Source organism: Myxocyprinus asiaticus, chromosome 35 (genome assembly GCF_019703515.2).
Source record: "Myxocyprinus asiaticus isolate MX2 ecotype Aquarium Trade chromosome 35, UBuf_Myxa_2, whole genome shotgun sequence".
NCBI lineage: Eukaryota > Metazoa > Chordata > Actinopteri > Cypriniformes > Catostomidae > Myxocyprinus > Myxocyprinus asiaticus.
Genome location: NC_059378.1, coordinates 34,456,533 through 34,481,139, shown reverse-complemented (window position 1 = coordinate 34,481,139; position 24,607 = coordinate 34,456,533). Strand labels below are relative to the sequence as shown.

Sequence of the window (24,607 nt, the reverse complement as noted above, 5' to 3'; positions counted from 1 at the left end):
GAAAAGTGCGGGGGACAAAAATCAAATTTTTAATGAGTGCAGGGAACGTGTACTTTAGTCTCGGCAACCAAAAAAAAAAAAAAAAAAAAAAAAGAGGCTGTACGTCTATCCTCACAGCCTCGTTGTGATTCCCGTCAAAAATCAAAGATGGTGCTGCTTTGAATCATTTCCGCAGCTAGGAAAAAGGTACAGTTAATTGAAAACACGTTGACCTTTTATGGAACCTGCCATTAAAGAGCCAAATATAATATATTGTATACACACATATATACACACACACACACACATATATATATATATATATATATATACACACACACACACACACACTAGTAGCCAAATGTTTGGAATAATGTACAGATTTTTCGGAAGGAAATTGGTACTTTAATTCACCAAAGTGGCATTCAGTTGATCACAAAGTATAGTCATGACATTACTGATGTAAAAAACAGCACCATCACTATTTGAAAAAATCATTTTTAATCAAATCTAGACAGGTCCCATTTCCAGCAGCCATCACTGCAACACCTTATCCTTGAGTAATCATGCTAAATTGCTAATTTGGTACTAGAAAATCACTTGCCATTATATCAAACACTACTGAAAGTTATTTGGTTCATTAAATGAAGCTTAATATTGTCTGTGTTTGTTTTTGAGTTGCCACAGTATGCAATAGACTGGCATGTCTTAAGGTCAAAAAAAAAAGAAAAAAGAAACAGCTTTCTCTAGAAACTCTTCAATCAATCATTGTTTTGAGGTATGAAGGCTATACGATGCTTGAAATTGCCAAAAAACTTAAATTATTTCATACAAAGGTGTACACTACAATCTTCAAAGACAAAGGACAACTAGCTCTAACAAGGACAGAAAGAGATGTGGAAGGTCTGATGAACAACTAAACAAGAGGTTAAGTACATCAGAGTCTCTAGTTTGAGAAATAGATGCCTCGCATATCCTCAGCTGACAGCTTCATTGAATTCTACCCGCTCAACACCAGTTTCATGTACAACAGTAAAGAGAAGACTCAGGGGTGCAGACCTTATGGGAAGAATTGCAAAGAAAAAGCCACTTTTGAAACAGAAAAACAAAAATGTTAGAGTGGGCAAAGAAACACAGACATTGGACAACAGATAATTGGAAAAGAATGTTATGAATCTTAACCCCATTGAGCTTTTGTGTGATCAACTAGACTGTAAGGTACGTGAGAAGTGCCCGATAAGACAGCCACATCTATGGCAAGTGCTACAGGAAGCGTGGGGTGAAATGTCACCTGAGTATCTGGACAAACCGACAGCTAGAATACCAAGGATCTGCAAAGCTGTCATTGCTGCACGTGGAGGATTTTTTGAGAACTCTTTGAAGTAGTTTAAAAAGTTTTTTCAAATTGTAATAGTAATTTTTCATGTTATTAATGTCCTGACTATACTTTGTGATCAGTTGAATGCCACTTTGATGAATAAAAGTACCAATTTCTTTCCAAAAGAGCAAATCTGTAAATATTTCCAAACTTTTGGCCACCAGTGTGTGTATGTACAGTTGTGCTCAAAAGTTTGCATACCCTTGGAGAATTGGTAATATATGTACCATTTTAAAAGAAAACATGAGTGAGCAGGCAAAACACATTTCTTTTATTTCTAATGGGATTCATATTCAACTGTAGGTTATAACCGAATGGCACAATCATAAAACAAAACATGGCAACAAAGAAAAAAATTAAATGACCCCTGTTCAAAAGTCTGCATACCCTTAGTTCTTAATACTATGTATTGCCCCCTTTAGCATCAATGACAGCGTGCAGTCTTTTGTAATAGTTGTCTATGAGGTCCCAAATTTGGTCGTCTTGCATGAACCGCACGTTTGAGATCTCCCCAGAGTGGCTCGATGATATTAAGGTCAGGAGACTGTGATGGCCACTCCAGAACCTTCACCTTTTTCTGCTGTAACCACTGGAGCGTCAACTTGGCCTTGTGCTTAGGGTCATTGTCGTGCTAGAAAGTCCAAGAGCATCCCATGCGCAGCTTTCGTCCAGAAGAATGTACAGTATTTTCTGATAACATGCTGCATTCATCTTGCCATCAATTTTCACAAGATTCCCCGTGCCTTTAGAGCTCACCTCCCCCAAAACATCAGTGAGCCACCACCATGCTTCACAGTGCGGATGGTATTCTTTTCACTATAGGCCTTGTTGACCCCTCTCCAAACATAGTGCTTATGGTTGTGACCATAAAGCTCTATTTTGATCTCGTCACTCCAAATTACAGTGTGCCAGAAGCTGTGAGGCATGTCAAGGTGTTGTCGGGCATATTGTAACTGGGCTTTTTTGTGGCATTGGCACAGTAAAGGCTTCTTTCTGACAACTCGACCATGCAGCTCATTTTTGTTCATGTCGTCGTATTGTGCTCCTTGAAACAACCACACCGTCTTTTTCCAAAGCAGCCTGTATTTCTCCTGAGGTTACCTGTGAGGTTTTTTTTTTTTTTTGTATCCCGAACAATTCTTCTGGCAGTTGTGGCTAAAATCTGTCTTGGTCTGTCTGACCTTGGCTTGGTATCAAGAGATCCCTTAATTTTCCACTTCTTAATAAGTGACTGAACAGTACTGACTGGCATTTAAGGCTTTGGATATCTTTTTATATCGTTTTTCATCTTTATAAAGTTCCATTACCTTGTTACGCAGGTCTTTTGACAGTTCTTTTCTGCTCCCCATGGCTCAGTATCTAGCCTGCTCAGTGCATCCATGTGAGAGCTAACAAACTCATTGACTATTTATACACAGACACTGATTGCAATTTAAAAAGCCACAGGTGTGGGAAATTAACCTTTAATTGCCATTTAAACCTGTGTGTGTCACCTTGTGTGTCTGTAACAAGGACATTCAAGGGTATGTAAACTTTTGATCAGGGCCATTTGGGTGATTTCTGTTATCATTATGATTTAAAAAGGAGCCAAACAACTATGTGATAATAAATGGCTTCATATGATCACTATCCTTAAATAAAAGATGCATGATCAGTCATATTTTCAAAATCAATGCCAACGTTTCACAATTTCTGCCAGGGTATGCAAACTTTTGAGCACAACTGTATGTATGTATGTATGTACATATACATTATATATATATATACATTATATATATATATATATTTTATATAAAGTTGAACTGTAAAAGTTTAACACAAAACTAATCCCAGTCTCGACTTTAATTAAATTGAGAAAATGTGTTTATGCATCATAGGATTAGATTTTAATATACACCAATCAGCCACAACATTAAAACCATCTGCCTAATATTGTGTAGGTCCCCCTCGTGCCGCCAAAACAGTGCCAACCCGCATCTAAGATGCTATTCTTCTCACCACAATTTTACAGAGGGGTTATCTGAGTTACCATAGACTTGACAGTTCGAACCAGCCTGGTCATTCCCTGTTGACCTCTCTCATCAAGAAGGCATTTCCGTTCACAGAACTGCTGCTCACTGGATGTTTTTTGTTTTTGGCACCATTCTGAGTAAATTCTAGAGGCTGTTGTGTGTGAAAATCCCAGGAGATCAGCAGTTACAGAAATACTCAAACCAGCCCATCTGGCACCAACAATCATTCATGGGATTATCTAATCAGCCAATCGTGTAGCAGCCAGTGCATTGCAGAAAATCATGCAGATACAGGTCAGGAGCTGCAGTTAATGTTCATATCAACCATCAGAATGAGGAAAATTGTGATCTCAGTGATTTGTAACATGGCATGATTGTTGGTGCCAGACGGGCTGGTTTGAGTATTTCTGCAACTGCTAATCTCCTGGGATTTTCACACACAACAGCCTCTAGAATTTACTCAGAATGGTGCCAAAAACAAAAAACATCCAGTGAGTGGCAGTTCTGCAGATGGAAATGCCTTGTTGATGAGAGAGGTCAACAGAGAATGGCCAGACTGGTTCGAACGGTCAAAGTCTATGGTAACTCAGATAACTGCTCTGTACAATTGTGATGAGAAGAACAGCATCTCAGTATGCTATTCTGAGATGCGGGTTGGTGCTGTTTTGGCAGCATGAAGGGGACCAACACAATATTAGGCAGGTGGTTTTAATGTTGTGGCTGATTGGTGTATATACAAACATCATTAAAAATGAGAAAAACCCTAACAAGTTCCGACACACTATAGTACTGAGAATTTGAGCGATATGTGTTTTTCATGAAAAGAATGTTACAATGCAAAGAAATCTAATTGTTTTTATTATTATTATTATTTTTTGGAAATATGACCTGGACCTATTCTTTACAGGTTTTGTGAGACTCATCCACTTACCAATTAAAAAGGTCAGAATGAATAAAACAAATCCATAGTGCTGAGTATAAAGAATATTTTAATCCATTTTATAAACAACATTTGCGTAGCAGCATTATTCAGTAGATTCTGAGGTATTTTCTGAATTCACAGAGAAATTCACTCCCCCATCTTAATTCAAACATGTCCACAGACACACATTCATACAGACAGACATTCATAGTAGCTAAACATGCGCGCGCACACACATACACAATTCAAACAGTCAGTCAAACATCTGGAGTCCAGCGTCCATAGTTCTATATGGTAGAGTTCATAGGGCTCGCTCTCTTAGTGGCTTGTAAAGGCTGGCACTCTCAGTGGTGCAATTTTGGCTGTAGAAAACACAATAGAAAACCATTAATATGATGCTAATCCATATTAATATCAGTGTTTGTCTGCCAATATTATACCCAAAGTCCTAATTAAGGCAACATATGCAAAGAAGTTTGCATTTAAAATTGCTTTATGCTTAATTACCTGCGCCTGCAGAACAGAATTGAAGCACCCATCATTTAAAAAGAATTCTAGCATTACCCAACCCTAACATGTTTCGTTTTACAAGTATTTGATGGAATTATTGTTTCTTGAAATATCCCATAAGTTGTTCGATAACATGTTTAGGGGTAAATCATAGTGAAAAATGAAATGAAACTATTTACAGCAGTTACTGGAATATCTTTTTATACTACTTTTAAAAGATTATAATTACTGCATCCTGTTTGCAACCTCAGTTCAAATTCTGGAACTGAATTGGAATTTAAAAATGCTTTCTCTCGCTGGCTATTGCTAGTTCGAATCCCAGGGCGTGCTTAGTGACTCCAGCCAGGTCTCCTAAGCAACCAAATTGGCCCGGTTGTTAGGGAGGGTAGAGTCACATGGGGTAAACTCCTCGTGGTCACTATAATGTGGTTCGTTCTCAGTGGTGCGCGTGGCGAGTTGAGCGTAGTTGCCGCGGTGGATGGCATGAAGCCTCCACACGTGCTATATCTCCGTGGCAACGCGCTCAACAAGCCACGTGATAAGATGCGCGGGTTGACGGTTGTTGACGGGCAACTGGGATTTGTCCTCCGCCACCCAGACTGAGACGAATCACTACACGACCACGAGGACTTAAAAGCACATTGGGAATTGGGCATTCCAAATTGGGAGAAAAATAAAAAAAAACAAAAAACAAATGCTCTCTCAAATAAACTCTGAATAGGGACACAAGCTTGGCATTCAGCTACCAATAAAAGTATGTTTTTACAATGTTTAAATCAATTCCAATCCACAGAATTCTGCAGATTGTCCCCCAAATTCAACACAGACTCCATTTGGGCCTATTTAAGATTAATTTAGCATCAGTTTTCATTGAAGCCCTTTAACACCCCTCAAAGTGTTAAACTGAAGAGTCTTAAATACTGAATACTAAAACTAGACATATGTAAACCTAAGGTCACCATGTTCCCTCACCTTTTGTGTGCTGAGTTTCTTTTCACCCCCTATGGAGAGCCCCGCCCCTTTGCTTTCTTTCCAGGGATAGAAGCCGGAATGAGAGGAGGTGGGCAGCCGGTGAGTTTTGGAGGGGGGAGACGAGCCACCGCTCTTGTGTTTTTTGCCCAATCCCTTGTGATCAAAGCTGGCCAACCTGCTGTGCAGTCCTGAGTCTACTCCTCGGCTGTGCGGGGCAGATTCGGGGGGCGAGTGGTGGGCCGGGGGGTGAGTTCTCTTAAAGGCCCATGAGGAGGGCACATGAGGCTCTGATGGGAGGCGTGGCTTGCTTGCTGGCGAAAGCGAGCCGTTTGTTTGTCCATGAGAGGCTGACGGTGGTGTTTTGCTGATGAGGAGCCGCCCCTTGTTCTGGGACCTGCAATTTTTGTCCGGGCTGACAGTGTCCGACTCGTCGAAAGAGGCTTTTCGTTTGCGCAGTGCAGCGGCGTCCATGGTGGTCGTCCGCTCTGCTTCCCTGAGGCGCAGCTGCTGCTTGCTGGGGCGACCGACTGGGTTTTTGGGCCGCCCGGGGCCTGACTGTGAGGGGGCCCGTCCGAGTTTACTAGGAGGGGGGGTGGTAGATGATTGTCCCGCTCCAGAGTTGTCTGATTGAATGTAAGCCTTGCTGGTGGAGGAACTCTGCGGGTTTGGCTCCTTGCCTGGTCCGTGGAAAGAGTAAAAGGAAGTCTTGAGAGAGGTCGGGTTGTGACTTCCTGTTTTCTGTTTGGAATGCTGGGAAATGGAAGGAGAGGCCAAAACAGCTGCAGGCTTGGCTGAGGGGCTTTGGGATTGGGAATCTGATGCTTGAGGTATTTTTCTGTGTAGACGAAAGGAAACGTGGTTGTGAGATTTGAAATTGAAGAATTTTTAATTTGACAAGCAGTTGATGGACTGAGGTGATTTCTTATCAGCTAACAGGGATTACCCTCAGATCTACCTTGAAGAAACATCCTAGAGCTGTAAATTGATCTTTGAGACCCCGTTTCCACCTGGTATTAAGATGCGTTTCAGGTGATCCAATCACATGTGGTGAGCCTTAAATACAGGTCTAAAACGTTTTGTGAACGGATCACAAAAACCACATACGAATGTGGTCAAAAACGCACGTTACCACATCACATTTGAGGTGTATGCGCTAATCTGTTCTGTATGCGTCCCAGCAGCGAAGCGCCACCCCTCAACTGTCAATCAACCGCTGCACTGAAACAAGTTTAAACTTTGCCGGTTATGACTGGCTTTAAAAGGAAATAACCATCCGATTGGAAAATTGAAAAAAGAGGATACATAATCACAAGACCTTCACGGCACTTTATTGTATCTGATATCAACACAGATGAGAAGTACGAACACCTAAAGCTCCTTTAATACAGGTAATACACTAAAATAATGGATGATTCTGCTTAACATGTTGCGTTTGTGCCTGGCTTAAATTTCAACTGCATCTGGGAGAAACAATGCAGTGTTTATTTTTGCGCTTTCTTTGTCTTTTCTGACTTTGTAACGCTTTATCATCATGCAGTAACACACTGACATAGTGATTGATGTATGTCGTCATGAAACAGAGACCCTCCCCTCCAAATCCGAACACAAGTGGTCACAGGTGATCCATTTAGGCGACCAGGTGTTAACAGCCATGCGTCTCACCTGACCACATGTGATCGGATCACCCGAGATGTGACGTAATAAATGGGGTCACAGTTACAGGCTCAGAACACATGACAATCTGTAATCTGTAAATTAATCTTACAAAGCTCAACAGGAAAAAGCCCCATTTTTCCATACAATAAAAAAATAAAAGAATTTTTTTTAGGACAATTGAGATTTTTGGCTTTGTACCATTTTTAAGAAAATGAAGCACATTTTCCCTTAATTTGTGTTGCTGTAATGCATCTGTACGTCTTCAGTTTTTTTTGTTATTACATAATTTTGATGATTCTCATTACAGTTTAAAGTACATTTTACTTTACAATGACATTACAGTTAGACATTTTTGTAAATCAGCATAAATTACAGGCAGTACAACAAATACTACCATGATGTATAAATCAGGGATGCAAACTCATGAGCAGTGAAAAAGGTGAGAAAGTCACAGCAGGTGTTCCAGATGTATATTCTTGGGGTAAATTAGCATTAGAAAAGGTGACATTAGCTGAAAAGTAAGTAGTTCGCATCCCTGATAAATACTAGAGCTGGGAAATTTAACTTGTTAATTTCTGTGTAAAAAACAAATTAATGCAGTATCCATTTTTGTAACTTCCTGAAACTTCACTAATGTTTTTCTCCAATTCCTGTGGCTAAAATTGGCATATATAAATTTCCAGGAGGTACACGCTCAAAATGACTGCATATTCTAGCACAGAAACTGATTGTGTGGAGCATAGCAAGCTTATTCATTACGTACGACACATGTCCAGGGCATAAACACGGGAGCGGATTTATTGTATGGAGAATGGAGACTTGTGTGGGAGAGATACGAGCAGCCTTATCTATTCGCATTGCCTGAAAGCAGGTATCTGTCATCTGGACCAGTGTCAAAAGTAAAACCACGCGAAAGAGACACACGTGCGCAAGAGAGACTGAACGGCACCCAGAGAAATATTTTTGAGATTTTAAACTTCAGAAAATTAAACTTCGACATTCAATTTGCTTTATATCTGTATGTATAGTGTCTATTAATGCTTTGGCAATGTACAATTAAGTTTATCTCGCCAATAAAGTTTGATATGAACTGAATCTGCCCATTTGATCCAATTATTTAAAAAAGTCCACTGGAAAACAGCAGATTTTACTCAACTTTTAATTATAGCATGTCCACTGATTTTATAACACATATATATATATACACACACACACACACTTGTATCAAAGAGATATAACTGTAAAAATTATTAACTCTACCTGCAAAAAACTGTACATTTAATAGTAAAATGTTTATATTTAAATAATAAAAATAATGACGACTATCCAATTTCTTGCAAGTTCTATGAGACAAAGTATAAAGTAAATATATTATGATTACATTTTAATGATTGTTTTAATGAACCATGTACCATGATTAATCAGATTAAATCACAGAAAACTGTGTGATTAATCAGTTAATAAATTTTAATCGTTTCACAGCTCTAATAAATACAATTTTAATAATTTTTTCCCCTGCATTACATTTATGAGAATTTTGGGGGAAATTTCGGGGAAATGCATTGGGGGTATGACTATGACATTGTTCTTGACAGGTTCCATGAGATTCACCCCTGTATATTTAGGAGATTGCCACAACAGTGTTCTAATAACCAGGCGAATCTCACCATTTTGGGGCAAAATGAACACAAATAGCACCAAGTCAAGAGATTCTTACTTCCACAGATGTGCGCTGAGGTGGTTCTCCACCATGACATTCATAGCAGACCGTAAATGGTGCAACCGGCGGTCAAAAGTGAAGACGCTGTGGCCCAGAGCATGACTGCCAAACGAACAAAGCTGTTGGGGAAAAGGCAAGGATTAACACTAATACTCTCTCAATTAAAACTATACACAGAGGGAGTATTTAAAGAACATGGGCAAAGTCCTGTAACGTCTGAAATTCATTGACAACTAGATTTGTTCATTTTCTGAAGAAACTGGCAAAAGTGCAAAAGTGCCCACTCCCAAGTCTCTGATATATGGCTTGGGTCTTTCCTTCAGTCCTATAAGATTAGACTTTAAAATTGCGCATTTCATAACCCATCAGGCAAAAATCATAAAATTTGATCACTCAGAAAAGTAATAGCACACCCCTTTTCAACAAGCCGCATGATTTGAGGTATCATTTATATCAGTATCACAACTGGTGTGGGATGAGTTATGTCACAAAGGTTAATATTTCTGGTCAATGGTTTGTTCAAATACCTGAACCAAAGTATAAGCAATGATAATACTGATGCTTGCCTAAGCAAACTCCACTTTAACTCTTGCTGTCTGACTTTTATTTAATAGTAATGCTGGGTGACACTGTGGTAGTGTTTGGTTTTACCGCAGCTGGTTTGGGATGCCATGGAGTTGAGTGCCAGTCCGCCGGGTCATCATTCCCATCTCCTTCACTCTCATCATCTGAGATGTGGCCCTGGGTGAGAGGAGAGTGCGGCTGTGTGCTCCCATCCTCAGGATGAGGTTTCTCCTCCTCCACGCTTTCACATAATGTCGGCGTTCTGTGACACAAACAGATGAACACAGTCACGCAAAGAGAACGGAGAGAGTTTCAGAGTTTGTAATGTAATTTTACTAGGATTAAAATGCATTACAGCTGTTAGAAGTTCATTATTCTCTCTCTGTGAGCGAGTCATCAGGATTACCGTAAATACTCATTGACAGGCACCACACAATTTATGAAAGTGTATTGTCATTTATAAGCAGCCTACATGTATAATATAGGCACATTTCTGGTTCATGTTACATCCGCCAAAACTTAAATAGCAGCAGTTAAGAGTTTAAGTTTTTAAATGACACGTATTTTTCAAAAGTGTAAGCATTTCTTCAGTGTATTTATTAAATTATATTTAAACATTAGGCTACATGCATTCTTATTTGAAGAAAAATATGCATCTTGTATTTTTTGAGTTTCATGCTGTTCACCACGTACAGTTTATTATTGTTAATAGGGCTGCAACTAATGATTATTTTGATAATCGACTAATCGAACTATTGTTAGATCGATTATTCGACTATCGGGGCGATTACTGCAATAATCATCATTAACTCTTAACCGACAATTCAGCTTGTGCCTTGAGTTAAAGGTGCTGTAAGCGATTTTAGCCATTCTAGAATTTCCACAAACTGAGCCATTGGATTAGCCACGCCCCCTTTTTTACAAAACCCCGCATAGATACCAAATGAGCTTTGAGACCAACACGAGCAGAAACGGTTGTCAAAAGCATGGGTAGCTCAGTGGTAAAGACGCTGGCTACCACCCTTGGAGTTCACTAGTTCGCGAGTTCGAATCCCAGGGCGTGCTGAGTGACTCCAGCCAGGTCTCCTAAGCAACCAAATTGGCCCAGTTGCTAGGGAGGGGCCTCCTTGTGGTTGCTATAATGTGGTTCGTTCTCGGTGGGGCGCGTGGTGAGTTGAGCGTGGATGCTGCGGTGGATGGCGTGAAGGCATCCGTGGCAGCCTGCTCAACAAGCCACGTGATAAGATGCACGGGTTGATGGTCTCAGACGCATTCGTCCTCTGCCACCTGGACTGAGACGAATCACTAAGTGACCACGAGGACTTAAAAAGCACATTGGGAATTGGGGAAAAAATCCAAATGCAGTATGCCTCAATAATTCACCGCAACTACAACAAAATGATTGACAGGCAGAAAGCGTCATTGTCCGTGGACCGCAGACAGATTTTTGTTTGCTGTTTACAGAGTCTAGAGCTGTCACAGAGACTGGTGAGATATATCACGACACTAATGGCTGAGGGACAGCTGGGGGAGAATGATCGAAATCAGCCAGGAGAGGGATAAGGTGGAGCCAGAGCTGCAGTTTGAGAGAGAGAGAGAGAGAGAGAGAGAGAGAGAGAGATGCACAAAGCCTGTCTGTGTGGCGCGTGTGTGTGTGTGTGTGTCTTTGTTTATACATAGCTGGCTGAAAAGCAGTGTGTGTTTTTGTTTTGTTATACACTGAAAAGTGTTTATTAAATGTCTGATGTGGGTTGTTCACCTGGTTCCTGCTTCCTCTTTTCCACATTGAGAACCTGATTTGCCACAAACTCTTGAAGTCTTACAAGATTGAAGTACAACAATAGACAACAGAACACAGTCTAAACTGTCTCTGGAACAGTTACTGTTAGGTCATGTGACTTAAGACCTGTGAGACTTTAATCAAGCAGTGCAGTTACTGACTGGTTGTTCATATGACAATGTTTAAAGATACACAAGTTTTGTAATACAAGGAATTTATATTTAAAAAAAGAATGAAAGAATGAAATATGTCATCACATTTCTTGTTTGTTTAGATACAGTCCAGATATAGCCTAGTTGGATATTTGTCTCTAAAAAGTCAGCAAACACATCTTTTACAAAAATCGTATCGCATTTATTTCTCATTTGTTATATCTGCTCTGTAGAAATCTTAAAGCAACAGACGATGAGTAAATCCAACAAGAATTGCATTTCTCATTTTCAAATAATTCTTCCTCAAAAGTACTAAAAGAACTACTGGAATTGTTACTGGAACCGTTAAGGAACCAAAATCGTTAAGAGGAATCGGAATCGTTAAATCCCCAACGATTCCCATCCCTATTTGGGAAATTTAAAGTACATCTGAACTGTGAGCTGTATCATCTTCCTCTCCTCTATCATGCACTTGAGCTAATGTGCTCCTCTTGCGCATCATCATTATAGTTTCATATGATCTCATGTTACGTTAAATGAAATTAAACGACTATTCGACAAAAAATATTTTTTTGTCAAAAACGTCGACTAATCGTTTCTGTCCTTATTGTTAATGATTAACTGATTTTTATTCATTAACGTTAACAATTGTCAATTAAGAAAATTTCGTACAATTTGCAACCCTAGTCCTAAAGCCCCAAGTATACTTTGGTCAGACGTTAACGCTACAGGACACGTGATGCAAATCTCGTCATCAGCAGAATGAAGAAACACTAGAAGACATATCGCTGGTAAATAACAGGAGAGGAAGGTAAAAACAACAACAGTAGATATGCACGTCAAGAGCGCATGTGTGAGGAGGTCACGAGATACCTGTATTTGAAAAACTTGAGTTTGAAGGAATATAAAGACAATTTTATGGGTCTAAACTCCTGAAGAGAAATTGTCCGGTGTTTCATTGCACTCGCAGCGTGTATGCGCCAAACGCCTGAATGTGCACGCATCGTCAAATGGAGTATACTTTGACAGGCTTGCGTTCAACTGTATGCAGACCCTGAGCGTTCACGTCAAAATCGAAGTATACTTTGGGCTTAATCTATACGAATACAAAGTGTTTCCCAATGTGCTTTTTTTTTTTTTTTTTTTTTTTTTTAAGTCCTCGTGGTTGCGTAGTGATTCGCCTCAGTCCGGGTGGCGGAGGACGAATGCCAGTTGCCTCCGCGTCTGAGACCGTCAACCCGAACATCTTATCACGTGGCTTGTTGAGCACATCTTATCACGTGGCTTGACATAGTGCATGTGGAGGCTTCACGCCATCCACCGTGGCAACCACGCTCAACTCCCCACGCGCCCCACCGAGAAGAACCACATTTTAGAGACCACGAGGAGGTTACGCCATGTGCCTCTACCCTCCCTATCAACCAGGCCAATTTGGTTGCTTAGGAGACCTGGCTGGAGTCACTCAGCACGCCCTGGGATTCGAACTAGCGAACTCCAGGGGTGATAGCCAGTGTCTTTACCACTGAGCTACCCAGGCTCCCCAAAGTATTTTTGATCATCAAAGTGAGTCCTATCTGTTGTTTATTACACTGACAAGCAACAAAGACCTCAAAAGTTCGAAATGGAAAGTTCAAAATTTCACTTTTAGCTTATTTGGTGTTACTACCAAATGCAAAATACGCAATAGCAGTTCACTTCTGAATTGAGTTTATATTCAGTATCTCATCGTTCAGTGTCTTTTGAGCATCAGTATGTAAAAATGTCCTAGGATCAAATATTGAAGGTTCTAACCTGAAAGCCGGGCTGTTTGTGAGAGGTCTCCGACAGAGAGGGGGTGCAGCTGTATCTCTGGGAGGTTCTGGGCTTACAGATTGAGCAGCAGAACTCTCTGGTGCCTGAGAAACCCGCTCACGAGCCTTCGAACTCATCTTCAGCTCTGCCACCAGCTGGTCAAAGTTTTTACTCCTGCCTTGCACCTTCCTCCTCTGATGAATTGAATGGATCTGGAGGAGGAGAAAGCGCTTTGATTTGACAAAACTCCCCTTCAAATTACAGTACACATTCTGTGAATCCATTAAACATAAACTAACATGTTTGAACTGATAAGAGCAAAGGTAGTAATAGCTTTCAAAATGAATTGTGGTTTTGGCCTTTGTAAAATACAAAGCACTGGAAAGCCTTTAAAACATAGTGTCATTTTAATTAATAATTTAGGGGTAAAAATTAGAGAGCGCTCACCCTGATGACTGCACAAAATAAAATGCAAAAATTATTATTCTCACTCTATGCCCCAAAAAACAAGACATTTTATATAACACAGTACCTTGACCTGGATTTTTAAGAACATTTGTGTAGCTTTGAAGTGGGACAAGTTCTTTCTTAATATCATGAGTACCTGAAGGCCTCTTCTTACAGTTTTTCTTCTATATGGACAGTATCTGGCAATATAATGAATATTCACAATATATGCAATGATTTAAATCTCATCTGCAAAAATGGCATTAGAGTTGGTAAGGTCTATGAATTAATTCAAACTGTTTCAATAAATGGATTCAAAACTTTGCATCAACGTTTTCTTTTGTGTCATCAAAAATGTTCATGGACATCACTGCATGGCACTTTTCATGTATTAAAATAATGGCTGTTTTGATAAATAATGGCTGTTTGGTTAAATGATGGTTCCTCTAACTTAAACACATGAATAGAGACATACAGTATGTTGAAACGGACCTAGTTTTTTAAACTATATAAAAGCAGTGCTACACAAATGGAGAGGCTTTTCCTGCAATCCCTTCCCCATTTCCTGTAAGTCATGTCCGTTTAACTTCCTGTCTTTCTACAGGCTGAAACCTGCATCCATCTAAAAGGACTTTGATAGGAAATGAGTTACGTTTCTAGAACTGCATAACGCATCAAAACAATTCTGCTAGTTTGCTTTCAATATTCGGTGTTGGCAAAAAGATCATTGTTTAAAAGTTGTTATAAGTTCATATGGTTAGATATAGTTAACAGGTTGAAGTGAGAAACAGGAAGTAACTGTTAACTTACATTGCAGGTCAAAAGTCGAGTGCAGACTTTCTTTCTCTCGGGGTCCATCACACCACAGTGCTTGTCGAGGTCACATTCTTTTTCTGTGGAACAGGGAAAAGCATTTATCAACTCCATGAGTAGGTAGTCCATACTAGGGGTTGCACGACTACTGATTTTAAATAGTTGACCAGTCGAGCCTATTAGTCAAGTCGAACTCGACTAGTCGTGACGTCATTCCACACCCAATGGATGGTGTACATGGAAAACAATCCACTGAATAATACGTATTAGTGGTGAAATGTTTTTTTTTATTTATTTTTTTTATGGCTGATGCTGATAGTGATATCTAGGGCCCTATGATTTCCGAGATGTGCAAGACATGAACAGAATCGCAGAATCCAGTCATAACGGAATTCACTTTAAAATGCAGAATGTCACGAAATTTGACATATTTGGGATCAAATTTATGATTGCAAAAATAATCCAATTAAAATTGTTATATATCGTAGCGTGATTAAAGCATTCACTTCAATTAAATTAATATGCCGCCCATACACTGACAACACCGCATCATGGGCAAAGTCCCTTTTAAGGCTAAATCCACACTAATTCATTTTCATTTGAAAACACATCTTTTTCTCTATGTTTTAACCTTCCATCCACAGAGACGGCGTTTTTGTCAAGCAAAAACAGAGCTTTTCGAAAACGCTCTCCCAAGTGGACAAATTTGAAAATGCCGTCTTTATGTTGTATTGTGGACAGGGAAATGGAGATATCTGAAAACGATGACTTATTTGTTGTCATGTGATGCAGTCATATTAATTTAACCCAAAACAATCAAGATGGCGGCCCATATTGTAGCAGAGTTGCTGTGCCTGCTATCCACTTTTATAGTGTTGTTAAACAAATGTTACTTTGTACAACCTTCACACTGCATTCCTTCAAAGGTGACGAGAATTTTATTCGGAATTGCTGTCTGGCGACGAAATACGAGGACAATTCCGTTACAGATCATACACGGAACAGTGATTTTTCACATGCGCAGTAACGGGATTTAAACATTTTCATACTTTTCAGTGTGGACGAACAACTTTTGGAAAATGCTTGAAAACAGCAGTGTGGAAAGCATTTCAAATGTACCCGAATGAACGTGGACATAGCCATAGTCTCTGATCATCAGCATCATGTGTGTTCTATGTGTAACAGATGACAGAGAGCAGAGCACCCATTAATAAGGATGCAAAGAAATTTCAACCAAAAATTTGAATAGAAACTAACGAAGTGAAGTTATCGCTCTCTTGGTCATTAACACATTAATAACTCTGTTATTGTATGTCATGGTTGGTACTTTCAAGCTTCAATATGATAAAAGAAGCATAAAAGCATTAAAGTAGTCCAAATGATTCGTGCATTATTTTCAAAGTCTCAAGGCCATACAATAGTTCTGTGAATTGCAAAGGATGCGTTTAATAAGCAAATATACAGTCTCATGTGCAGCACTCTTCAGTGAATGAGCACTGCTCTGTTGTTGACACACGCGCACACACACACATAGTACGCGCAGGTTTCATCCTGTAGTGTTCTGCCAAAATAAAAGCCAGTGTGTTTTAAAATTAAGAAATTACAAATTAAATTTATAGTATAACATAACTATTCTTTTTACTAGGCTACACATTTTTATGTTGTTATTTTCTGTTTACTCTATTTTATAATTAAACGTGTAGTTATAGAAAAAGTAGTTTTTGTGCATCCCTAATAATAACATTTAGAATGTGTTCAATTATTTAAAAGTCTAATTTAAAATATTCATGTTTGGTTTTCAGCCCAGCATGTCCAGAATTTTCGGTTTTGGACAAGAAATTTCATTTCAGTGCATCACTACCCATTAACCTTAAAGTGCACAACACCTGAAGACTACTTATTTATATAGTTAAATTGCAGCCTTTTGATGTTTGATAAGCACATTAAGCCATATAGTGAACTTCTTATCAGGAGGTGAGAAGCTACCATCAAAAAAACACAGTAACTGAAAGGGCTTCACTCCAAAATAAAAGCTTCAGCCAAGATAAAAGCTTAAACTAGACGAGTGAAATTGAAGAAATTGCACCAGAAATGTAGCACTAATATATAGTAAAATGCAATACTCAATGTAGTAGAAATAATAATAATGTATTAATATTAATTACATTATATTTTAGCAATATCTCACAAGCAAGAGTGCTTTTGTACAGAATAAAGGTTTTCATCAATGATTTCATTAATTATGTGATTCTCTGCTGTGCAGTACTAAGGCTGTCAAATTAAAATGTTAAATTTGAATATTCCTCTTTTTTTTTTTCTCCCCAATTTGGAATGTCCAATTTCCAATGCTTGCCAGTCCTTGTGGTGGCGTAGTGACTCGCTTCAATCCAGGTAGTGGAGGACGAATCTCAGTTGCCTCCGCGTTTGAGACCGTCAATCCGCATCTTATCGCGTGGCTTGTTGAGCGCGTTACTGCGGAGACACAGCGCGTGTGGAGGCCCACGCTATTCTCCGCGGCATCCACGCACAACTAACCACAAACCCCACTGAGAGCGAGAACCACATTATAGCAACCACGAGGAGCTTAACCCAACGTGACTCTACCCACCCTAGTAACCAGGCCAATTGGTTGCTTAGGAAGCCTGACTGGAGTCACTCATCCTGCCCTGGATTCGAATTTGTGACTTCAGCTGTGGTAGCCAGCATTTTATTTGCTGAGCTACGCAGGCCCCCAATATTCCTCAAATTTAAGATAAAAATGCACATTTAAATGCTAAAATGAGTATTCGAATTTTGGATATGTGCCAAGTACTGATGATGACTTCCATTTTTAGGCTAAAACAGGTGCAGTGCAACGAATAAAACACAACACAGGTGTCTCAAGATGAGTTTTAAAGGCTGAATTTCATTTTAAATTCACACATTGTTTAAAAAAATGCGTCGTTACGGCACGGGATGCTGAAAAAGCAGCAAGCAACGAAAACAATGGTTACATAAAAAAAAAAAAGATGGATGAACGCCCCCAGAGGTGAAGGTATTTAGAGGTTGTCTTGAATATGCCTTTCTCTCTAATTAGCGTCACGCTGCATAAGTTTTAGGTACGTACATACAACTGTATTTAATGAAAAACACTGTGGTACCTCCGGTTTATGAAGCTTGAGTCCATGGTAGAACCATGGTACTGGTATAGGCTACTGTGCAACACAAAGTTAACATAGAAGCATTTCTTTTCTCATTTTACTTTTTTTTTTTTATATATATACATATATTTTAAAATATGAACTGGATAAATCTTTTGATGCACATCAAAAGCCAGATAAGTTCTTTGCAAATAAAAACATTTTGCAAAATCAGATTAGATCAGATTTCCCCCTATCTGAAGTAATGTCTTTACAATTTTAATAAAATTTAAATTTTTGTAATATTTCAGTGAAAAATTTAAATGTAGTTTCTCAGCCTTGTTGACAGCCCTATGCAGCACTGTTATTTGACACACAAAGAAACAAAATCACTTTAATGTGTTTTGGATTGTGCTGTGAGGATCTGTAAAGACGCACTTCATCTGACAGAAAATAATGCAATGGTATGTTGAAAAGTAATAGTTCTGTTTTCATTTGATTAATGTTCTAAGATTTCATTTGATTAGACTGTTTTTGATGAATTTGGGGAAAAAATTTAACAGAATTTGGAAAAAAATAAAACTGATTTCATAGTTCCCTAGATATCTAGACAGCAGGGTGGTCGATGGCCAATATCTAATACAATAAGGATAAGCACATAAGATTTGGAAAAATTATTTATTGAAATTCAAATAAAATTTGGAAATTAAATGAACAATTATTTTACGAAATATACTCAAAATTCACGAAATGTTCAAAAACAGACAATGGGCTGTTGGTAGATTTTGTAACTAACGCTATGCGGAATGACCACTTCTCAGATGCTGATAATCTAAAAATGGCTTAAGAAAATTGACAGATTTAATGGCCTAGCTTATATATCAGTCTATCACTTATCAAAAATATGCAACATTTGGATGGTATATTATGGATTTTTTTGTTATGGTACACATGCAAATGTGACGTAGTGTTAACTGAGTATTATCAGTATAACATATCAAACTACTAGCTTAAGGTCATAGATATGATGAGCTGCAGATGGGACTTACTTGAGACCATCTTGTACGTCCTTGGCCCACGGAGGTGTCCGGAGGCGACAGGGGCCGAAGCGGCCTCCCCTTTCTGAGATTGGGGCCTCTCAGTAGAGGAAGGCCGACTGGGCGACGGGCCTCCATGGGGCCATGGGGGGTCTCTGTGAGTGGGGAGAGGGGAGCTCCATGGAGGATCGATGGGTGGAGGCTGCTTAAATACAGACGTTTCCGAATGACCCGGGTTAGAAGTCTTATCCGAGTGCCTGGATGGGTGAAAGACGTTTAATTATAAATTGTACAGATTCTAAATGCTGCAAATTTCCAAAGATACCTTACAGAGGTTACAAATTAGGGATGGGCCATTCACACATCCTCCGTGAGCATGGCGTGAGCGTCACATTCACGTTGGACGTTCACATTGGCCGCATATCTTCTGCGAGAAACTGCAGCGCCTCTGCGCAGAAAATAAAGTTATCTATGGGGTCCTACACCAATTTTTTTCTTTAATAAGATCATCATAAGCTGAGGTTATTGCAGCTTCAAGGTTAACAGCGGGCAGTCATGTGCACGTCATCTTTATCAGCACACTTGGTTGTGATTGGTTAATGTTGTGTACACCTATATACACAGAATGGATAAAGGTCCAGCAGTTTATTAATTCTTTCCTTAAGTTATTTTATTGAGTTTACTTGCATGCAGACATACAAATTGTAGTGTACTACAGGTTCGGTTTGAATAATTTTGATTTGCTTTTGTGTCTTTTCAATAATCTCCTGATTATTTTAGGGTTGTACCTCACCCAGAGCCGCTGAGCTCAGCGTGAGCCGCGCGGCAAAAATAGTTTTGGCGTTGAGCCTATCCGCTCACTGCCGTGTCTGGGACACGACACCGCACGACTCTACTGCTTGCAGTATCATCTGTTAATATGGGCGCCGTAACGAAATGCGTCACTCACGCCTCACTCACGGAGGATGTGTGAACCCGGCATTATACACATTCAGACAGACAACTTTGGCCACTGTTGTCTGCCATGTCAAGGTAAAAACTGCTCAAAAATTAAACGTTATGAGACACCATGTTCTGCTCCATTCCGTTGCGATTAGTTCAACTGTTTTTTTTTTTGTTTTTTTTTACACAAGACCATGTTTTGCGTAAACACCGCCTATGCAACCTGTCTGATCGGCGACAGATGAACCCAAAACCAGCCTAAAGGCCCGGATATACTTCATACGAAATCGAAGAACGAACGGGTGTGACGTCATTAAGAAGAAAATCTGGCCAAAAAGAAGGTGTTTTTGCATTTGTTTCGGTGGATCGTAATAGCTCACCTGGGTGAACTTTCAGGAAAAATTCTTACTGGCTGCTAAACACCTTACTGCCACTGGTCAACGTCATCGGTAGGTGTGACCTGGAGCTCCACCAACCTTGAAGCTGACAGCTAATTTTGTTTACGCTGTTAAGTCAGTCAAGATCAGTCAACATAAACACACCGGCGTGCAGAGGTCTTAGCAAGCTGGTGCAAAATTTCCTACATCTGTATGATCACTCGCTTCGAGACATTTTCCAAGACCATGTCATGCAATTTTTTTGTTTTTAATTAGTCTACAAAAGGAATCAAATCTACTCAAATACTCTCAAGTGCCCATTCACTCATTTGCCATCCACAACGAAAGCCATTCACACATCTGCCCAAAGTAAGATATGCCTATCGTCATTCTTTTGTCTTTATTCTGCACATTAACACTCTTTTATCCACCCATCTTTGCAATAGTATCAGTGTCATCATAAATTGCAATAACAGTGTAACCGGCGTGTATTATGGCCACGTATAGCGCATAAGCGTCAATTCAGAATGTAAATAAGACAAACTAAACAATATCTACTGCATATATATTACTTTAAATCATTATAAAATGGTTAAAACAACTTTTACTGACCTCATGTGAATTCTACATATAGAATGAGGCATAAAGTCATTGATAACACAATTTAATGTCACATTTGTTAAGGTTTACATGTACCATCCTCCTTTTTAAATGTACTTCTGAACGCCTCCCACAGTGGTGTGGCGGTTGTCTGAATGTTCGCAAACAGTATACCGTTGCTCAGCTGTTTAGAACTTCTTTTTGACACTGAACGAAGAAGAATTTCTTCGTAAGTATATCGGGGCCTTAATACAGGTCTTCCCTAAAAGAGCTAGTCCACCCAAAAATGAAAACTCATGGAAGTCAGTCAACCATCAGTGTTTGGAACAACATAAGGGTAAGTAAATGACAGAATTTTCAGTTTTGGGTGAACTATCCTTATGTAAGCTTATGCAACCCATCAACTAGTCGATTTTGAAAATATTTAGTTTTAAAAATTCTTGTTACAAATTTCCATATTGTTTCTTTCACTGTAGTATATTTTATGATACCAAGAACATAACAGTGAATCTTACCAAACTCCATCTTTCGGAGGCTTTGCGTGTCTGAACTGCGGCAGCGTGGATGGAGACTGCGGAGACGCCCGCGGTGGCCCAACATTCTGATTTCTTCCACTCCAAGAGGAGGTACCATGGGAGGGCGGGGTGTGTCCATGGCGGGGTCTCTGTTGCTGCAGTTGAGGTGGGGTGGAGCGGAGGTGTGCATAGAGCTTACCCAGAGGGCCATGTCTCCTCTCGCAATGCTTCTCGAATGCCTGAGGCTTCACCACCTGACTGCAGTGGCCGCACACCACCAGGTAAAAGTCATCGTGCCCAGGATAATGACCAAAGATGGACATATCTGTAGCCGCATAACAATAGAGCGTTCTTTAAGATTGACCCATCTTGTCCCACCCCAAGCCCAGTTCACCTAACTTTAAGATGTTAATTATGTATATCAGCTCTGTTAAACAGAAGACCGACATTTCTATAAGGGATGCATCTCTGAATATGTTTATTCTAGAGAGCAAGTTGACTTAACATCCTAAAGAACTACCTAGGGCATGATCTGTTGAGCAAAAAAAGATGTTCTTGTATGCATTAGAAAATAAATGAATCTCCAAAGGTCATCTCTGTATTTAAAAGTCCATTATATTTGAAGGACTTTTATATTGAGGAATAAGAGAATTATGTTGGAATGGGTTTAGTGGATAATCAAGATTTCAATGGGATTTTCAATGGCCAATGCTGATTTTCAGAGGGTGGCCAATACAACGTATACAGCGACTGGGTAATTTTTTTGTCATTAATATGAAACATAAAAAGTGGCCCCATTTACCTGGATTCACCCTATTTTATAATTGCAATTATAACAGAAATTGAATGAGCAGTTATTTTATGAAATATTTACTAAAATTAACAAATGTTTATTTTCAATTGACAAGGCTGTTGGAAATGACGCTGAGGGGAAACTACTATTTCTGTTAATCAGCAAGGTGGGCAGGTTTAGCAGCAATGCCGACAACCCAATGTCCAAATACTGGCTGGTGTTTAAACCAGTCTAACATTAAAGAAATATTCAAAATTCAATTAAGCTCAAACGGCAGCATTTGTGCATAATGCCGATCACAACAACAATTTTGTTGCATCCCTCCTTTAAAAAAAAAAAAAAAAGCGGCTAAAATCGAGGTTACAGTGAAGCACTTACAATGGATGTGAATGGGGCCAATTTTTGGAGGGTTCAAGGCAGAAATGTGAAGCTTATAACGTTATAAAAGCACTTACATTAATTATTCTGTTAAAACTTGTGTATTATTTGAGCTGTTAAGTTGTGTAAATCGTCGTTGTTATGGTCGTTTTAGGGTTTACTGCGTTACTTCGTCATGGCATAGAAGGGAATGCCTACCCTCTTTCCTCAGTGTCATGGTTTCCATCACTTTTTTGCCATTCTTGCTGTGTTCATCGGCATCAGACCCTACAATAAATGATTTAAAATGCATGTTATAGAAGATACATTCCAAAGCATGACCACAAAAAATATTTCAACAAATTACCTTCAATGGAGTTCTCTCACCATGAGGGGAACATCTACCTACAATATTTAGATTAGTGGTTGACCAATATGGTTTTTTTACTGGTTGATTCTAAACCTATTATGTTTGGTCCCCCTACCCTTAATATATGATCAAATATTGAGTAAAAACTGTAAAAAAAAAAATTCAAGGGCTCTATAACAAATTAAGGATACGTCTGTGTTGACCCAGGATAATTACTGGAGATCTAGCAACATTTTTACATGATTTTCAGTGTAAATACAATCTGTGACATAAACTGGTCATCAGTGAACCATAAGCACTTCTCTGGATGGAGCCAACATTAAAAACTGTACCTGCAAATGATTCCTACACTATTAACTGTTAATGATTATGTGCCAGCAGCCAATGGGGTGATACATTGTTTCAAACTAGGTGCGTTTGTTTCATTTGTAGTTGCAGACAATACAAACGCGGAACACATTCTATTATGACGATACTGATCAGGTATTAGATCTGTGGAGAGGGAAGAGAGATCACGATCCTCCCTATGAAAGGGCAGTTATATTAATCTGTAACCAAAGCGATCGATCAATCATTGCTGCACGGATGTTTTACAGACGCTTAAACGAGCTTTTCCCCATCTAACATGGTAGGAACAGCGTCAAACTCCTCCTCCATCTATACCAACACCGGCGTCTTTCTCTCATAGTGGCTGGAGAAAGTTGTTCCTACTGTATGCATTAATGCTTTATTGTATAAATGTGATTTGTGGCCATGTATGTCCGATATATATATATATAGAGTGAGAAAACTGTTAAAACAATTTTATTATAAAGCAAGCTGTTTCTTAAAAAGCAGCTTGAAAAGATGAAGAACAGTCTTCAAGACCTGAGCGCGAGAGTGAGCGAGCGCACGCACATAAACCGGCCGGCACTAGGACCCGGCAGGTTCTTTGTTTGGGTAACATGGATCGGGATGCCGTGCTTTTTCCACGAAATATAAAGCACATCCATGGGATGTTTGGGCGGTGGATGGAGAAATGCGGGCGACGAAATTCTCACTCACCCTCCGATGCCGTCAGGTTGGCTCGTTCCGCCCAGGCGCTCCAGCTCTGGCCCACGAAATCATCGAGACAAGGCACCCGCCGTTCCAGAGCAGCCATTACTTGAACTGCGCGTGCACGCACCGCCATCATCATTGCGCGGCACGGCGCTGACGTCACAGCGCGCGCTCACGCGAGCGGAGGGGGGACCTGTGTGCGCGCGCACTTTTTACGTAATGAGTTAAATATTTCACTGTGTAAAACAAATCTATAAATATATGATTGAGCATTTCTGTAATTTTTTAATTTAATTTTTATATAGTATGATTTTTATTATTATATATATTATTTTATTTTTATTTATTTATTATTTCTGCCTTTTTCCCCGTATTTCTTTAATGTGGTTCTCACTGGTCTTTATGTAATTTGCAATAAAATATTAAAAAAATATATACATGGGTCATTCTACAGAAACGTCCACTTTTGGGATAGCAAAATGTCTCAAGATATATTTTATTTATAAAAATGTAAACTAATGTAAACTTATAAACATTTATTGTAAAGCAAAAATAAAATAAAAAATAGGATATTAAGCTTTTATTAATATTAATTTGATTTATAAAAAGTGTGATTGTGTGGCATTTGCTCTTTTGCACCATATCTTTGCTATAATAATAGATATATTTGAAGGACAGTCATAAAAATATAATGATACAATCCTTAAAATCTTACTCTTGAATGAAGCAACAGTCAATAAATATAAAATTACTTATATGTCCT

The 24,607-nt window shown here is 39.2% G+C and overlaps 1 protein-coding gene across 2 annotated transcripts; it reads right to left on the bottom strand.

Annotated features, from left to right (window-relative positions):
- Positions 1–4,083: 4,083 nt before the first annotated feature.
- Positions 4,084–24,109, bottom strand: LOC127426541 (ataxin-7-like protein 2). Of its 2 annotated transcripts, none has more exons than XM_051673411.1 (10): positions 23,851–24,109; positions 22,656–22,724; positions 21,287–21,611; positions 18,865–19,109; positions 14,694–14,776; positions 13,437–13,648; positions 9,801–9,975; positions 9,147–9,268; positions 5,774–6,608; positions 4,084–4,653 (listed from the first exon to the last, which is right to left on the bottom strand). In XM_051673411.1, the coding sequence occupies exons 1-10, from the start codon at positions 23,981–23,983 to the stop codon at positions 4,636–4,638; spliced, it is 2,217 nt and encodes a 738-aa protein (XP_051529371.1). In that variant the 5' UTR covers positions 23,984–24,109; the 3' UTR covers positions 4,084–4,635. The 2 variants fall into 2 exon arrangements, with proteins under 2 accessions (XP_051529371.1, XP_051529372.1); XM_051673412.1 differs by having other exon boundaries at positions 4,085–4,653; positions 22,535–22,724; positions 23,851–23,929.
- Positions 24,110–24,607: the final 498 nt, after the last annotated feature.